Here is a 16,841-nt window from a genome sequence, read left to right as displayed (position 1 = left end):
ATGCGTGTGTCCGTGCGTGTGTGTGTGTGTGTGTGAGTGAGAGGGAGAACGAGCGAGCGTGCATTACCTCCCACACACCTGCAAGTTACCTAACCTTCGTGACAGAAGATAAAGGGATCGATTGACCCCCGGTTGAAAAAGTTATCTTCTAATGGGGGTGGGGGCGCAGGCAAACCCCCAGTTTCCTAGCGAATCTGTTGGGAGCTCCGGCGACTCAGCCCGTCTTGTGACTCGGGGAAGATCCGCGTCCGAGGCGCCTCCAAAGAGGCAGGTCTCGCTGGGGGCTGGAAATCGCTCCCGCGCCTTGCCTCCGCTGCTGGGGCGCCCGAAAGTTGGGAGCGGAGCGTCTTTCGAAAGGAGCCCGGGGTTGGATTTGACTTTTTTCCTGCCAGCCCCAGTTAGCTCTGAACTCTGCGGCGCGCTATTATTTACAGTGAGTTTCCAAACTAAACACAATAGTATAATTTAACCTTTCCAGGCACTCGTAAATTTTTACGGCTGTGAAACAGAGCAACGCAAATGAATATGCCCGTAGTTACTGACTTAATAACAGCCCGCGGCTCCCGGAACAATAACTCCTTATGAAATATAATAAATATGTATTTAAATACAGATTGCCGCCAATGTTATTTTCTTGCTTTATGGCTTAAACGATTGTATAATTTTATGTGAAGGTCTCCGATCACAAGGAGAGCAGCATGTCTGCGCGGTGCCCTCTTTCTCTCGCTCTCTTTCTCTTTTCCCAAGGAACAAGAACCATTGATGGAATGATTAATTATGATATAAAATAGTCCACTTAAAAAGAGTGATCATAATAGACCTCCTCAAAAAATAGTCTGATCTTTTTATCTCATTTGGCCACAATTAAAACAAACTTTGCCGTACAACTTGCTTATTCCTTTGCATTAAAAAAAAAGAGCATATGGCTTTGCTATAAAAATGATGACTGGAAAACACTGACCCATTAATAGCCTGCGGACTGATTTATTCTTTATTGTTCTGCTGCCCGGACACGTGACACCCGGCAGCCAATGGGCTGACAGGCAGCCTTCAACTTATTAGGTGACTGTACTACTTCGCAAGGACCAAGTTGTTACATGAAATCTGCAGTTTCATAATTTCGCCAGGGCTCGCCTCTCCTTTGGCTCGGCTGGGGTGGCGATGTCTTCGTCGGGGACGCTCAGCAACTACTACGTGGACTCGTTCCTCCTCCACGAGACCGAGGAGCTGGTGCAGTCGCGCTACGCCTCGGCCCCCCTGGGCCAGCCGGCCAGGCAGGCGACCCTCGGCGAGCACCCCGAGTTCACCCCCTGCAGCTTCCAGTCGAAAGCGTCCGTCTTCAGCACTTCCTGGAACGCCGTGCACCCGCCGAGCGCCAACAATGTGCCGGCCGTGTACCACCCGTACGTGCATCACCAGCCACCCGACGGCAGGTACATGCGTTCGTGGCTGGAGCCGATGCCGGCCTCCTTGTCTTTCCCCGGCTTGCCGGCCAGCAGGCATTACGGCATTAAACCTGAACCGCTCACGGCCAGGAGGGGTGACTGTACCACCTTTGACACGCACGCACTCTCTCTGACTGACTATGCTTGTGGTTCTCCTCCAGCTGATAGGGATAAGCCAGCCAACGACGGGGCGTTCTCGGAAAACAATGGCGAAAGCGAGGCAAACGGAGACAAACCCCAGCTGGATCCAAGTAAGTGCACTTGCTGCGGGGCCCCGCTGGACTTGAGGAGAGAAAGAGAGAGGGAGGGAGGGAGCGAGCGAGCGAGGGAGGGAGGGAGGCAGGGTCTGCTGAGGCTGGCTTCTGAGGCGGGATCCATCTTGAGCTATGCGGCAAGGGCTGGGGGGGCGGGTAGGTAGGTAGGATGGGTGGGGGCTTCTCCGGACAGAGAGGGGATAGAAAGTGCTGCGGCTCCCCGGAGCTGGGGCATGCGAGCCCGTGTGTGTGTGTGTGTGTGTGCGCGCGCGCGCGAGAGAGAGAGCCTGCCTCTTTCTTTCTTTCTTTCTTTCTTTCTTTCTTTCTTTCTTTCTTTCTTTCTTTCTTTCTTTCTTTCTTTCTTTCTTTTTCGGAGTCTGCAGGCACAGTAGGCTTGGTAGGAGAAGACCGTTCATAGAGATGGTCTGATTCTCAGCCTCAGCCTGCCTCTCTCAGACACTGGGTAGGGGAACGTCACATGCATGGTTTCCCTGGCTGTGGCTTCCGCTAGAAGGCTGGATAGGGAAAATCCGGGTGGGGCAGGGGGAAAGGGGGGGGGTGGAGAGAAAGAGGGAAGGAAATCCAAAACATTGGGTGTGAATCCGTTTCCGTTAGCTCACAAAGCCAAGAACGCCCAGAACGGGGAAAATTCATCCTCTTTCTCTCCTGATTTTTGAGAGGAACACACCCACAAATCAGGTTCATAGGCAAGTCAGGTTTATCATTAAAAGCTGAAATGTGAGTAGGTTCTTTTGTCCCCTTATCCTCATATAAGATTCAAGGGGAGAAACGGGAGAAGGTCAGAAAATGGACACATTTGCAATGGGCCTTCTGTTCTTATGGGTTATCCACCACCATCTTTTTAATAGCTGGGGGGTGGGGGGAGGTGAGGAGGAAGGAAGCGAGAGCAGGGACTGACTGGGTGGAGAGAAAGCCGGAAATGCCGGCTTTAAAATTACACTCTGGATAAACAATATGAAGGAAGGTGGCCGCTGACATTTTACTGCAATTCCATGTGACTCTCCAATGTGTCCAGTTTAAAGCCCGTTGTAGCCCAAGTGAAAGAAATGTGGGAAACTAGCAGTACAGTATTTGGTGTGGGAGTGGATATCAAGGGGGGCAGAGAAGTATACATTTGTCTTCACTTCCTTCAACCTGTAGTGTTGTTTCTCTGCAGATAATCCAGCGGCAAACTGGTTACATGCAAGGTCCACTAGGAAAAAGCGTTGCCCTTACACCAAACATCAGACACTGGAGTTGGAGAAAGAGTTTCTGTTCAACATGTATCTCACCAGGGACCGACGGTATGAAGTAGCCAGGCTCCTGAATTTAACCGAGAGACAAGTGAAAATCTGGTTTCAGAATCGTAGGATGAAAATGAAGAAAATTAACAAAGACCGAGCGAAGGATGAATGATGCTGGGTGGCAGGTTTAATTGTGTGTCAAAACAGCAAAATCTGCCCCCCCCCGCGGTCCTTCAACGCCACACAACGCAACTCCCCTCCCCCACACCCTGAAACTGTGTCCAGGCCTCACATATTTTTATTTTTTCATTGCCATTTGTCCTTGGTCAATTCAGCTCTTGAATGTACCTCGCCAGCGTGCAGAGAGACCACCGTGCCCCGGTGCTATTCGGAGGTACCGTGTTTTTTCCGTTTTTCTATTCATAGGAAAGCAAAGGAGGGACATTACCGCACCAGGGTGATATGTTGCTTTGTCTAAATCTACCTGTCAAGAAAGAAAAAAGAAAGAAAAAAAAAAGAAAGAAGAAAGAAAGAAAACTACCTTTTAATGCACAATTCTTTATGGACTGTATAGGTTAGTTGAAGTAGTTAAATTTATTTGCTCGTCGCACGGCAGAGAGAGGTCTGCTGTAATACTTGAACACTGTGTTTTATTGTGGTATTATATTTGTGACTCAATTTTTGTGCTTGGGTGCTGTACCAGATGTGATTGTGTAAGCTAGAATACAATTTGAACTCAGGTTGTTTATTATAAAGATTGCATAGAGTATAGCTCTGTAGTGTAAGGACGGAGTCTTTTTTTCTGTACCATTAAACAGTTAACCTTGGATTGTACGGGATAAAAGTTATAAATCGTTCATTTCCTATCCTAACTTTTAAACATAAAAGAAAAGCAAATATTATCTGGACTAAAAAGGAGCTTATCGGTTCCTCTGAAACCAGTCATTTAAGTATGCACACAACCTATCTATCTATATATATAGTACAGTTTTCGTCAGTTGTATATATATAATCTATATATTAAAGAAAGAAACCCTTAATAATCAAATTAGCTTGAATATTGTTTTTGCACCCGTGAGCAGTTCTCAGATATCGGAGCTATACCTATATGTGAAAAAGGTAACTACTACCTATGGTTTACGTTTTAAGATTAATCAAATAATTTGATTCCTATTGTAATGAAGTTTAATTTTATTGATAATAAATTATACACTAAAAAACTACCTTTGGTTATTGCAGATGTGTATTAATTTTTTTTAACAACCTGAAAGTTATGTTTATGCAGAAGCTACACTTTGTATATTTGCAAGACTTACCTCGTGGCTTACTGACCAAATAGTTTTGTCCAAAATGATATTTAACTTTTTTGCTAAATAAAAAAAAAAGTATTGATTCTTTTATATTTTTGTGCTGTTTTAAGATTATTGTGGGCACTGCTCCACAAGCTCAGCCCACAGATGGCATCTATTCTGGTGAACAACCAGCAGCGTAACCTTGATTCTAAGCCCAGTTGCTCAGAAGTAAGTCCCTAGTCTTTTGACAGCGTTTACTTCCAAGAAATTATACTTCGGATGTTTGGAGCCCTTGAATGAAATGGCCTATAAGTCAGTGCATCATTTTCCTGACATCACAGCATTTAAAAACCCTGCCAACCCAAGTGACTATTGAAAAATAGCCAGCTTGCTGGAAGTCCTCAATTCTTGATGACACATATACAAATCGAGGCTTTATTTAAAAACAAAACACCAAGCAGCTCTGTTTGTGACTGTCTTCTCCTCTTCAGGGGTAGAAAACATTGCTGTTCCTTTTGTTGGTTTCATTTTGAACTTTCATACAAAACCAAATTGGTTCTCAGAGGCAAATAGATATGTAGCACCGGCATGAAATATCCCTTTGTAACTTCATGGAGAATGGGCTCCCTCTGTGAAAGGTCCCTTTGCATCTTCATCTACAGTGTCTCCCAAAATCAAGGTGCGGCATTTGAATGCAACGAAAGATACATGTTTATTCTGATAACGAAAGTCAGATTCTAGTATGATTACCCGGGTGGTTGTTTAAGCCCAGCTCACAAAATGAAGTTGTTCTAGCAACAGCTTGCTGGACATAGCCAACAGCTTCAAGAATAAATATGAGAACGGGTGGGGTGAAGTGGTAGTGGTGGTGGTTGGATTCAAGCCAATAACAAGACAAGGAATTATACTGAGATGAATGCCAGGTGAATCTCAGGAAGGCAACTAGAACCTAGTTTTAGCATCCACAAACTACTTGAAGAGAATTTTGCCCAGTACCAGAAACTGTTCAAGTGCCCCTCTTCCTTTCAAAACTAAAAACACGAGGACACCCTCCCAGCTCGCCAGTCTGGGATGGAGACGCTGTCAGGAACATGCGGGCCATCGGGGGCCATAAAAGAAAATGACGGCTGTAACCCTTCCAGGGTGTAAAGGCGCGGCGGGTGAAAGAGAACCTCGTCCGGGTCTGTAAAAGTTCCCCCCACCCAGGAAGACCCGGGACGGGTCTGGCTGACTGTTATTTTTGTTTTTGTTTCTGGCTATGCCTTGAGTGAAAATAAAAGGTGGGAATTATCTCTGAGTTATGCTTGACAAGTGGAAAAAACGGGATCGGCGTTGGCGACGAGAAAGGAAGACAGGAGGGGCTGGGGTAAGCTGGAATTGCTGTCTGTCCCAGCAGTTTGGGGTGCTGGGACGCCCTCTGTTGTTGCGGACAGGGGGGACTTCAAAGCACCAGCCTTCGAAGGCCCTAATAAACGGCGGGTCTGCAAACTGTCTGGAATTCGGTCCTTAATGAGTTTACAACTGTCCAGCCGCAATTAAGTTTTTCTACAAAAGCCCTTTCATTTGTTTTGTCTGGCTCTTTTAGATAAAGCGGGGCTGCGGAAATAACCTGCCTTTATGAGTCTCCTTCCTCTGAAACGTAGGCTGAACTGTGGACGTTTATCTATAATGAATTTGCCGCCGGGATCTTTTGCTATAATAGTCAAGGCATGGCGAGGCAGATTATTTAAAATGTTCGCAAGTGCAGGGAGCTCCTCGGTTTTTACGCCTTTGTAAGAGTCCTGCACCTTTTGGATCCTTTGCAAGGGCCAGGAAGCAACAGCAGATGGCAGTGTTGTTCCATGAAAACGAGAGCGGTCGCCTAAAAGCCACGGGAAGAATCTAAAATGTCGACTTTCTCGAAGCAGCCTAGAGTATGCGGATCTGCAACTGCTGATTGGATTTTAACAAAGGACAAAAGTGCTCACTGCCTATTTACCCTTATGGACACCTTAATACTTAAAAAGGAATGCAACAATGCTGGGTTGGATGCAGATTTAGTCATACCAAAACCAGGCTTGCAGATAATAGTGGGAATTTAAGCCAGTTTTGGTTAAAACTGGATCCAGTTATTCATCAGTATGTCATTTATTGTTAACCTTAACTTCAGCACTTGGAACGGTTAAGTTGTTGTCGTTGTTGTTATTATTATTATTATCATTATTATTATATATCAAAGATCAGTGTTTGTGAGCTTGTGACTTCAGACTTGTGAGCAATATGTGATGTGTATGCATATGCATATGCATATGCATATACATATACATACAAACACATACCTATGGATGTGTACACATAAAGGCTCATCTATATGAATATACTTTATAGGCTTAAAAATGGCTCATTTCAGCACAATAAAGAGGCTGAAATGGGTTCTGTCTGTATGGATATCTGTGAGTGTGTATCATCTTTGGTGAGATTAAATTTCCAATCGTTAAACCTATAATGAAATACAAATACATTTATGTTAAGAACCAATCCATAATTTAACTGCCCATGATATGCACAAATTGATACGCACAGTGATATCTGTATGCAAATACAAATAATGTAGGCAAATATATTCACACAGTACAATCATTTACAGATCTCAGTCCTGACCAGGCAGCAAGCTGTTCCATGAAGTAAGCCCCGCTAAATAATGTGGGGTTTACTTTCAAGTAAATACACCCAGGATGGCCTTATGACGGTGTGATTGTTTGCAATTTTATTCCATCAGAATGCCCTAATTGGAGATTCAGTAGGGCTCCCCAATAGGTGTATGGAACTGAAACATATGCAGACTTATTGAAAGCATAGAAGCAATATTATAGCTGCAAAGATTCAAATCCTTGGAAAGCCTCAGTGGATGATTGAAAGATTGCATTATTGGTACAAGCAACCCTAAGTAGGAGCTTAAAGGCCATGTTTCCAAGTGCAACAAATAGAATCATTTTTTCTAAAAAAAACAAAACTGAACACAACAAAACAAACCCCCTTTAGAGGGATTTTAGGCAGTCCTCTGTGGTGCAAATATCCTTCTGTTCTAATACAAGGATTCCTTTGCTCAGCCTCATTTACATTCCCCAAACGTGATTTTGTCTGCTTTGGGGGTCAGGCTGTCCTTGAAATGGCTTTTTTTCCCCCAGAACCAAAAAAACTGAATTGCTAGGATAAAGCAACCAGGCTGCAATTTTTAATTTGAAAATTATTTACCAGCCACTGAATTTTTCCAGCAGATGCCTTTTCTGCAATTAAGGGCTCTGTTCTGTCCTAAACAATTTTGACTCGGTGGGACCCGATTTAATTATGTTATGCAAATGCTCACAAGCTGACATATCACCGGCTGTACAAATGTCTGTACATTTTTATTCTGGGGCTTTTTTTGTTTCTTATATTTTCTGTTTCTTCTGATCAAAAATTAATACCTCTTTTTTGCTTCTGCTCTGGAGGGCTCCATTTATTCTCATTTAAGCCGAGCAAGGCACACACCGGCATCTGAAAACAGATGACTAGAATTCATGTTTAGCTGTAATAGGTCTTCAGAACATAAGAAACATAAATGCAATGCATCAAAATGAAAGAAAAATATGACATTATTGGGGAAATATTGACAATGTGCATCTCTTTCACACACACACATGCAAACCCGTCGCCAAAGGAGCCATACAGAACCAGCGAAGGAGGATTTAAGTGAGAAAGGTATTCTGGTTTAATTCTAGAATAAGAATCCAGGAAGGGAAAACAACCAATTATATCTGATGTTAAAAATAATGGAAGCCTATAGAGGGAATGTAACATTTACATTTAATAGATGCTCCTAGTGGAAAATGTAATTTATATGAACAGATTATGACCTATCACAGTTTGTAAATTTAATTCTTATTGTTAAGGGCATGCCTTCAATATAGCTTGCTGTTGTTATCTTGAACCACTTCACCCAAGGTGAAATGCAAAACGAAAGTTAAGTAATTCATATAAACTTTTAATTGAACAGCCAAGGCTAATTAAGGAAAGGGAAACCCATATATGCCAAATAGCAAAATCAAAGCTGTGATCGAACCTAATCAATAAATATTTTGCTTCCAACTGCAGAAATCTTAAAGCATTAGCAATTGGTTATTATTTCACAACAGCACTCTTGCGTTTTAACAAAGACTTCCCAGAACATAACAAAGCAATTTACGTCTTTCTATGTAACAGAATATTTTTGAGGAGCATGGAGCTCGTTAGATAGAGAGCAAAACATAGGAGGTGTAGGGGTTTTATTTGAAAACGCAGAAGTAAATGAAATGCAATAAGCAATACATTGTAAGACAAGGATCATTCCAGGCAGTGTTTGCGTGGGTGTGTGCGGGGCACACCTCCAAGCAGGTTTTTAGAGACAATGCAGCCTACAGGATCTTTTTCTTTTTGAACAGCAGAAAATTTCCGCATTCGTACGCCAGAGCCAGAACAAGGCTTAAAATGGAAAAAGAGGGAGCTTTTCAACCATACTTCTGTGGCAAGCAGGGAGCTTCACTTTGGACGTGCTTCTGAACTTATTGGGGCATTCTGATGGAATAGATTTGTACAGAGAGGATTAGACACCCGTCTGTTCAGAAAACCTTTCTCATGTTCCGGGTGAGCGTGTGTATCCACCCCTTACTACTACACCGTAACTCTTGTGAAAAATTTCGAACGTTTCCAAGAAAAGACTTTAGAAAACATGATCATTTTATTTTTTATTTTTCAGTCTGTCCCCCGCGGAACTCAGAAACCAGCATCTTGTCTTGATCGCCCCTGACTCATTTTAAGGGGTCTGGTTACAGAGTCATCTGCAAAGCCCCGCTCTGCCTTATCAGGAGCCGCGCCCCGAGCGCCGCTTCTGCTCGCTGTCTTGCTCCCCTCTTCCATCTTGCGGGCTGTTCCCGGAGAGGCATTTATTGGTTCAATGTTGAGGCTGGCCGGCCCCTTCTTTGATCTCGGTTGCCTTTGCAGGTTCCCTTTGCTTTCTTCCCACTTCTTAGCCATTTCGTTGGCTTTTTAGGGTTGTTTGTTTGATTTGAAAAAGATTTTCCAGGAAGGCGGATGAGGGTGGTAGAGAGGGAGCCCTCCCTTCCCTTTCCTTTGGTTTTGACAGCCATCTTAAGATGCGGATCAAAATTGCGGGGGCAAAAAGAGCCTAAACAGCGCGGCTGCGGATTCCCTCCCTCAAGCGAAACGCTTGAGGGGCAGACGACCTCATCTGAGTCCATATGATTACATATTAGGATTACCATTTCAGTCCGCAGCCCCACTGTACGACGGCCTTTATTGGTCCTTTCACTGGACCTGCCGGGCCGGTGGCACCGAAATAAACCCTCTCAAAGCTCCGTGAGAAATATCACTAGGGGCGTTTCTAGCGCGAGAGAGGCTCTTTGTAGACACAGGATAGCCAATTCCATAATTTAAGGGGAGAGTTTCCGGGGCAATTCCATTGTCTTCCTTCCAGTTTATGATGTGCAATAGAGCAGGGCAGTAAAAGATGCCTCTGTGCAAACTTCTCCTCGGAGGGGAGGAAATTCATTTTACGACCAAGGGGGCGGGGGGGGGGAGTAGGAGACGCACCACATCCTCCCTGGATGGGCTGCATGTGCCTGTGTGCGTGGAGGGGGATTCTTAAAAATTAAGGAGTCCTGTTGTCTGTGATCTGGGGGGAGGGGGCATTGCCTTTTCCCCAAGCATAGAAGATCCTCAAAGGTATGTGTTTCCTGAAGAAGTTGAGCGCGGGCGATTGTGGATAGAAGCAGGGCTTTAAAACAAGATGCATTTCAACGTCCTCATTCCTACTCGAGGAGATTCCCCTTCCCAAAGGTTATGAAAGCCCGTTTATTTTATTTGTCGCTGCAAATACATTTTTTAAAAAATCGGGGCAGTGCTATTGGGCAGATCAGGCCGGCTAATAAAGGCACTTCTGTGTCGTAATTCCCGCAATAAGTCTTCTGATGTAGCCTTCCCTGGAATAGCAGGCAAAATCAGGCACATGAAAGGCCTTGGAAGATATTTACCAGTCCTCTTTGAAAAACTTGCAAACAAGCTAGGATCCGTTCTCCCCCCCCCCCCCCCGCCCCTTTTTAGGCAGGGAAGTTGGTAATAGGAGAAGAGAAACGGAGGAGCCTTTGGCATTCCTAGATTTCCGCATCTAGCCTTCAGCATCTCAGGAAACCTGCTAGCAAAATAGGAAGGGCAACCCTTTTTACCGAATCATACAAACCCATCAATACGCACACACACAAAGAGAGGTGCACCGGCTGAAGGCCACCACGTGCGTGACGCCGTTTCCTTTTTTGTAGGAAAAAGAACACGACCACGGTGGTGGCAATGCGCTTGTGTCGATGTCTACTAATGCGCACGAGCCCCCCGGCCAGGAGTCAAAAAGAAAGCCCGTGTTTGCAGTTGACTGCGGGGGGAGGGCCTATATTAATGAGGGAGGCTGTTGTGTGGGTCCAACTGTGCTCTTTTTCCGAATAGGACACGCCGAAAGGCTGCCCACGGCACAGAAACTAGAGGGGAACTCCAAATCCATCCGGTAGCTTCTCTCAAGCAGTGGGAAGGAGACTGTCTCGGGGCTGGGGGAGATTTAAAGGAAGCACATGACGACTCCGTCACCCCCAGCCCCGTTGGCAGCAGCGGAAGAGAAGGGTGGGCGAAGGCGAAGACGGCCGGCCTTAGCTCTCCAAACGCCGGGCTCCAGTTGCCTCGTCACAGCCCGAGCCAGCCCCGTTTCTCGGCGCTCCTTCGGCTTCCTCCGGGGTCCCCGGCGTGCCGCCGGCCATGTGGCAGCCCGCCCGGGGAACACAGCCGCACGGCTGCTTTCGGTCATTCGCGAGGCACGGCTGTGATGCTCTTCCCCTTCCATTATAGGACCTTGTGCGCTCCCCTGATCTCTACCACCTGTGATGCAGGAGGAGATTGGCGGATGGGGTCATATGACTGGTCACGTGGTGGAGGCAGCTCGGTCCAAAAGAAAATGGGGTTTGGTGTAAATCTGGGGGTGTAATGTTATCATATATCACGCTACCTCGTAAAACCGACACCGAAGCCTACCGGACAACAAATCACCGGTCAAAATTATGAGTTCTTCGTATTATGTGAACGCTCTTTTTAGCAAATATACGACGGGGGCTGCTTCTCTCTTCCAAAATGCGGAGCCTACGTCTTGCTCCTTTGCTACCAACTCCCAGAGAAGCGGCTATGGACCAGGCGCTAGCGCATTCACCTCCTCCATGCCTGCCTTGTACAATGTGAACAGTGCCATATATCAAACCCCGTTCTCTTCCGGATACAGCCTGGGCTCTGATGCCTACAACCTGCATTGTTCCTCTTTTGATCAGAACATTCCCGTCCTCTGCAATGACTTAACCAAATCCAGCTGTGAGAAAGCGGAGGAAAGCAACCTGCACAGCCAGGCTGAGGGTAATTTCCGGATATACCCCTGGATGAGGTCTTCAGGTATGGGGAAGGCGGGGGGAGCGGGCGGGGGCGACCAAAAGCCTTGCTCAGAAACATAAAAGAACAGCCCGACCTGCGGGCGAACGTTACGCGACCTCAGGCAGGCGAGCCAAGGCGGCGCATGCAAACTTCCTCGCCAAAAGTGCGCCTGCCTCTCCGCTTTTAATTAGAGCAGAGGCGCCATTGCGCAAAAGCCTGTGGCATTGTATGTAAATGAACCTCATAAAACTTTTTATTGCCCAATTAATGAGTTCGAGCCTCGTAAATTTATCTAACTCCTCTTCGCGATGGAACTGGAGCGTCGGGCTGAACGCCGGGCTGCGCCACAGGGAAAACAGGCGAGGGTGGCGAAGGGGTCCGGAGAACACGCCTGGCGACGGGGCGCCTCTCTCCGCCCGCAGCGGCAGAGAAGGGGAATCTCGGGTGGGAAACGGGGTGGCGGGCAGAGATGGAGGAGACCGCAATGACTGAGAAGCCACCTCTGCGTGGATTGGGCTAAAATGTGTGATTTCTTTCTGTTCTCGAATTTTCTTTGTCAGAAAGGGATGATCCTGTGGCAGGCAGGCAGGCAGGCAGGCAGGGGTTCTTGGTGCAGCCTAAACCTCGCTGCGCGTCCTCTAGACCAGGGCAAGGTGGGAGGCGAAGGTATTCTTTTAACTTACACTGAATAGAGTTTGCGAGCAAGACTTGAACCTAGGTACTACCTAGAATGTGACCCAATATTCGGCAGAGTTCCGCTAAACCACTTTGCCTCTGGCTCGGATTTTTCTTTGAGATTATGGATTAAAAACCTAGAATCCAGCGCCCAGACTTCTAATGAAGGTGCCTTCAGTCGGAAAAGCAGAGCTACAGTCCCACGGAACAGGGCCGAGTTTATTTCGGAGGTGACAGAGATTCTAGCTGAGTGGAGAACTATCGACTCAGTGGGGTTTACTTTCAAGTAGGGGCTCATTAGGGCTTGCTTTCAAGAAGACCTGCCTAACCCTGCGCTGTTAATGGCCTTTGGGGCCGGCCGGGTATTGTAATCTGGCAAAAATGGAGGCGGGGGAGAGAAACAGGAGTGAGGCTGACTCCATTTATCTGCCGACTTGTTTGTAAATTCCGAGTTTTATTCAGGTGGATTGTCTTCTTTTCCTGCCTTTTCTCCCTTAACTTGGATGGTCTCCGCCCCCCTGTCTCTCCCTCCCTCCCTGTAGGTCCAGATCGGAAGAGAGGGCGTCAGACTTACACCCGTTATCAAACGCTGGAGCTGGAAAAAGAGTTCCACTTCAACCGCTACCTGACCCGCCGGCGGAGGATAGAGATCGCTCACGCCCTGTGCTTGACCGAGAGGCAGATCAAAATCTGGTTTCAGAACCGTCGCATGAAATGGAAGAAGGAGCATAAAGAAGACGCCGCTGGAGGCGCCGCCGCGGCCAACGAGGGGGCACCCGCCACTACCTCGGTGGAGAAGGTGGAGGAGGAGGAGGAGGAGGAGGAGGAAGACGCGGAATGAATGCCGGTGGCGGGAGGAAGGGAAGGCTCACCCGAGACTCTTCTCGGATGCTGTTTGCACGTGACAGCTGTAAACGCTCTCCTGAAGCTTTTTTTTTTTGGTTAAAAAAAATAAACATAAAACTACCCTTTTTTTAAAATGGCCATTTCCACTGTAAGAGGGGCTGGAGAGAGGACAGGCGGGATAGATCCTTCCATTTCCTCTCGACATCCCCTGGATTATTCTCAGTCTAAACTGCAAAGTCCCATTCTCGGTCCAACATCTGGGCTAGATTGGCTTTGGGCATCCAAGCTTGTCGTCATTTATGTTAACAAGTGATAAACAACATAATATTAATTTTTTTACTGATATTTGTGAAAGGAAAATGAACCCAACAATGACCCGTTCTTTGCACACGAAAAGGGGGGAAAGAGCGAGAGAGCGCGCGAGAGCCCCATCTAAGTTAGCTTCCAAATAAACTACCTGACTGCACAAATCCCCAAAAATCCGAAAGGGAAAAGTGCATTAGGCTTAATTTCAGACTACCTAATTTTTCACTAAAGTTCTATATACTTCCAAGTGGTTGGACTTTCTGCTTATTTGTTTAAATAACTGGGACAGGGAGCTGGGGTGGGGGAAGAAATCCTAAAAAAAGAAAAAAAAAAAAGAATAAACCACTACACTCAACTGCAGTGATTCATACTACCTATTTTGAAAACTACCTATTTTCTAACTCCGCCTACCTATCACCAAAATTGTATTGTATAAATGAAAAGGGGGCGAGAATAGTGTTGGTGGGAGTCGCTGATGGGACCTGAAGGTTAGAGGAGATGTTGTCAAGCAGAAACTGCGAGGAGGCCTGCCTCGCATGGATCGAAGATTTGGTGTGGAGTATTGATGAATATAATTTAAAGTTTTTAGACATAATATATTTATTGCAAGGCTGTTATTAAATTAAATCAAATATGCTGCAATATAAGCTTTCTTCTCAAGTCTTCGCTAGCCCGAATTTTATGAGATAAACCCTGATTGTAACCATTGTAAAACCTGTTTCACCTTTTCTTTCATATTGCGCTCCTGAAGGCTGGTCTGTGTTTTGTTTAAAATTTGTCCATCGTTAATTCTGCTTGATGCAATTAAAACAAACAAACAAAAAACTTAAGTGAATTTAAGCAACAACCACCTGCTCTTCCACCAGTTTCTTCCCTCATCCTATACTTGCTCAATACAAAAGGCTGCAACTTTCCTACATTTCAGACAACTTGTGTATTGGAAATGTTGGCTATTTCTTCTGTCTTGAACTCCATCATAAACTGGGAAAATCTATACTGAACCGGGTAACTTTATAGCATGATAACATTAAGAAAAACTTCTGTATAAACAAATTCTACCATTAAAGTTTTGGCTAATCTTTATTCATAACTTGTACATTACAAATGTGTTTTTTCCGCTCTGTTCACTGTGAACGTTGAGGTAGTTCATGTTAAAATTAGAAGGGGCAGGGAAGGGCGCGTGTGTGTATATGTGTGAATTATCTTTGAAGTTTGCTTTCGTGTATCACCCAAGTTTAATTGTGTTTTATGTTACACAAATAAAAATGCTTGTTGACAGTGCATTGTGTTTCTTTGCAAGCAAAGAATGTGTGTGTGCATCTGTGCATACGTCCTACTGTTCATTATTCATATCATGAAATATAAGAGATCTGAGCAAATAAATAATCTTCAGCAAACAAGGATGGTGCCATCACTACCCCTGTTACCTGAAAGAAAACAGCGGCACAAACTCACTTGCAGAGTAAGTCACCGAGAGGGGAGGCTAATACGGAGCTAGAAAGTAGCTTGGTTCTGTGGGCACAGTCCTGATGGATTTCCTGTGCAGTTTCTTCCATTGGTACTAAAGGTGATAAATGGATCGTGTTCTTCTTTACTTAGGCATCTAAACTGGTTCCATGAGTTTGGCTTCAGTAAGACTAGGATTATGGTTTTAGCTCAAACTTCATCACATAAGCCTAGTTCAAATTTGGGGCTTGTATGCAGCTTCCCTGCCTGAACGAAAATCCGCATTTCGGGTAGGATACAATTGCCAACATGGATATTCTCAGATCAGAGGTCTGAACAGGGGCAGAAGGCAGAAGTAACAGAAACAGACCTCGTCTTCCATGGTGTATTTTCAAATATTTCTGAAATATTTTCCTATTTTTGTTCTTTGCCTCCATTATCCACCCCCATTTTTTAAAACTGAAGCAAGACAGGCTGCTTTCAGATTGAAATTATAAGGAAGGAGGTAGAGGATAAAATTCATATGAGTGGAAAGTGGGCCAGTGTCTGATACTTTGTTTGGTTCTAAATGTATTTAGCATAATTTCCATGCAAAAAGCAGAGGAGGGTTGTCCAAATGGTGGGGTCCTTTAAAAATCTAGGACCGTCTCTCTGGTAAAATGGCGCCTTTCTAAGTCCTGCCTCTTTCTTAGTGATGAGGAAAAGGCCATAAATCCGTTGTTGTTTATGAAAATTTACAACTTTGCAATACAACTTTACGAGTGATTCGGGTTCTCCATTGGTTGTCGACGGTCATGTGGGTGGTAATCGTGAACATGAACTTTTTTATAATTTCCCTGGCGAGAATAGAGCTGCATTCTTTTGCTCTGCTCTGTCCTGCTTCGGATCTCTCTGCCTTTTCAGCCCCACCCCCCCCCCTTCAACCACCCACCCGGGTTTTCATTTGTCCATTGTAAGTCAAAAGGGAGTCGAGTGGATGGAGACTGGGTATGGGCAGTCGCCTCGAACGCAGGTCTGGAATGGCATTTTCCAGTTCTTTTGCCGGAAGGTGTGGCATCTTGGATTCAAAGCTGTGGGGTGGCAGATTTTCAACTCGCAACCTGGCTAATTTCCTGCTTCTTCTGGCACCAAAAGGAAGGCAATTCGTCTCCGCTGCAGCCAAAGCGACAGCTGTCAAAGTAGCAGGGGCTCCTGCCAGCCAGGACCTACAAGGTGAGAAATGCAGAGGAGAGCGTCAGCAAGCAGACCTGGTTAGTGACAAGAGGCAGCCTGGCGTGGCTAAGTCTCTTTCTGTCTCGAGCAGAAGGTCGATTTGCCTAAGAGTCAGAATGAACCAATGCAACCCGGGGCTTCCGGGACTTTGCTTGGCGCATACAAATCAGAGTCGGGCTCGAAGTGTCATCCTGTCACTGTTACTGTTCCATTGGCTGCATTAAAAGGCTGCCTTTGGAAAGCGTGGTGGGTTTCTAGAAACCCTCTCATGAACAGCTGCGTTCGTAGAAAGGCGGATTTGGAAGACCCAGGAAGGTGGTGTCTAACCCACGCGGGCTGGCTTGGTCCTTGCGAGGGTTTAATTTGCGGTCGAAGCTATTAAGAGGTTGCGTTTATTTTGAGGTGTGTGTAAGGAATGGGCATAGATTGGTGGACGGAGGCGGGTCCTCACGTGTTTTAGAATTTTAGACGGTGATTAATTCTGGCGATGCCTTTAGAGGCAGACCTAAACGCGATGTTATGGTGCTGCTTATGTGCACAGTTGAGAGGCAGGAACATATGCGAGCGTTTTAAGAACCCGAGCGCTTGTTTTATTTTGTCATTAATATACATGGGGTGTGTGTGCGGAGGAGGGGGGAGATTAAATGCTTT

At 45.7% G+C, this 16,841-nt stretch overlaps 2 protein-coding genes across 2 annotated transcripts; both read left to right on the top strand.

Annotated features, from left to right (window-relative positions):
* The first annotated feature begins 877 nt into the window (after positions 1-877).
* HOXA9 (homeobox A9) lies at positions 878-4,235 on the top strand. The gene is made up of 2 exons (XM_007428228.4): positions 878-1,696; positions 2,877-4,235. Exons 1-2 carry the CDS (start codon positions 1,162-1,164, stop codon positions 3,113-3,115), a joined length of 774 nt encoding a protein of 257 aa, XP_007428290.2. The 5' UTR covers positions 878-1,161; the 3' UTR covers positions 3,116-4,235.
* Positions 4,236-11,284: 7,049 nt separating this feature from the next.
* Positions 11,285-14,805, top strand: HOXA7 (homeobox A7). The gene is made up of 2 exons (XM_007428229.3): positions 11,285-11,726; positions 12,923-14,805. Exons 1-2 carry the CDS (start codon positions 11,348-11,350, stop codon positions 13,219-13,221), a joined length of 678 nt encoding a protein of 225 aa, XP_007428291.3. The 5' UTR covers positions 11,285-11,347; the 3' UTR covers positions 13,222-14,805.
* The last annotated feature ends 2,036 nt before the right edge of the window (positions 14,806-16,841 follow it).

The sequence above is a fragment of the Python bivittatus genome, unplaced genomic scaffold, assembly GCF_059951505.1.
Source record: "Python bivittatus isolate LINGU-HERP-01145 unplaced genomic scaffold, Pbiv_v1 ctg000610_np1212, whole genome shotgun sequence".
Taxonomy (NCBI): Eukaryota; Metazoa; Chordata; class Lepidosauria; order Squamata; family Pythonidae; genus Python; species Python bivittatus.
This window is presented reverse-complemented; position numbering and strand designations above follow the sequence as displayed.

What these genes read in the sequence shown, in the direction of transcription:
- HOXA9 (XM_007428228.4), top strand. Translation starts at nt 1,162, where the DNA reads ATGTCTTCGTCGGGGACGCTCAGCAACTACTACGTGGACTCGTTCCTC. An exon ending in CAAACCCCAGCTGGATCCAA is followed by an intron (nt 1,697 to 2,876) that starts GTAAGTGCACTT and finishes GTTTCTCTGCAG; the next exon opens with ATAATCCAGCGGCAAACTGG.
- HOXA7 (XM_007428229.3), top strand. Translation starts at nt 11,348, where the DNA reads ATGAGTTCTTCGTATTATGTGAACGCTCTTTTTAGCAAATATACGACG. An exon ending in CCCCTGGATGAGGTCTTCAG is followed by an intron (nt 11,727 to 12,922) that starts GTATGGGGAAGG and finishes CCCTCCCTGTAG; the next exon opens with GTCCAGATCGGAAGAGAGGG.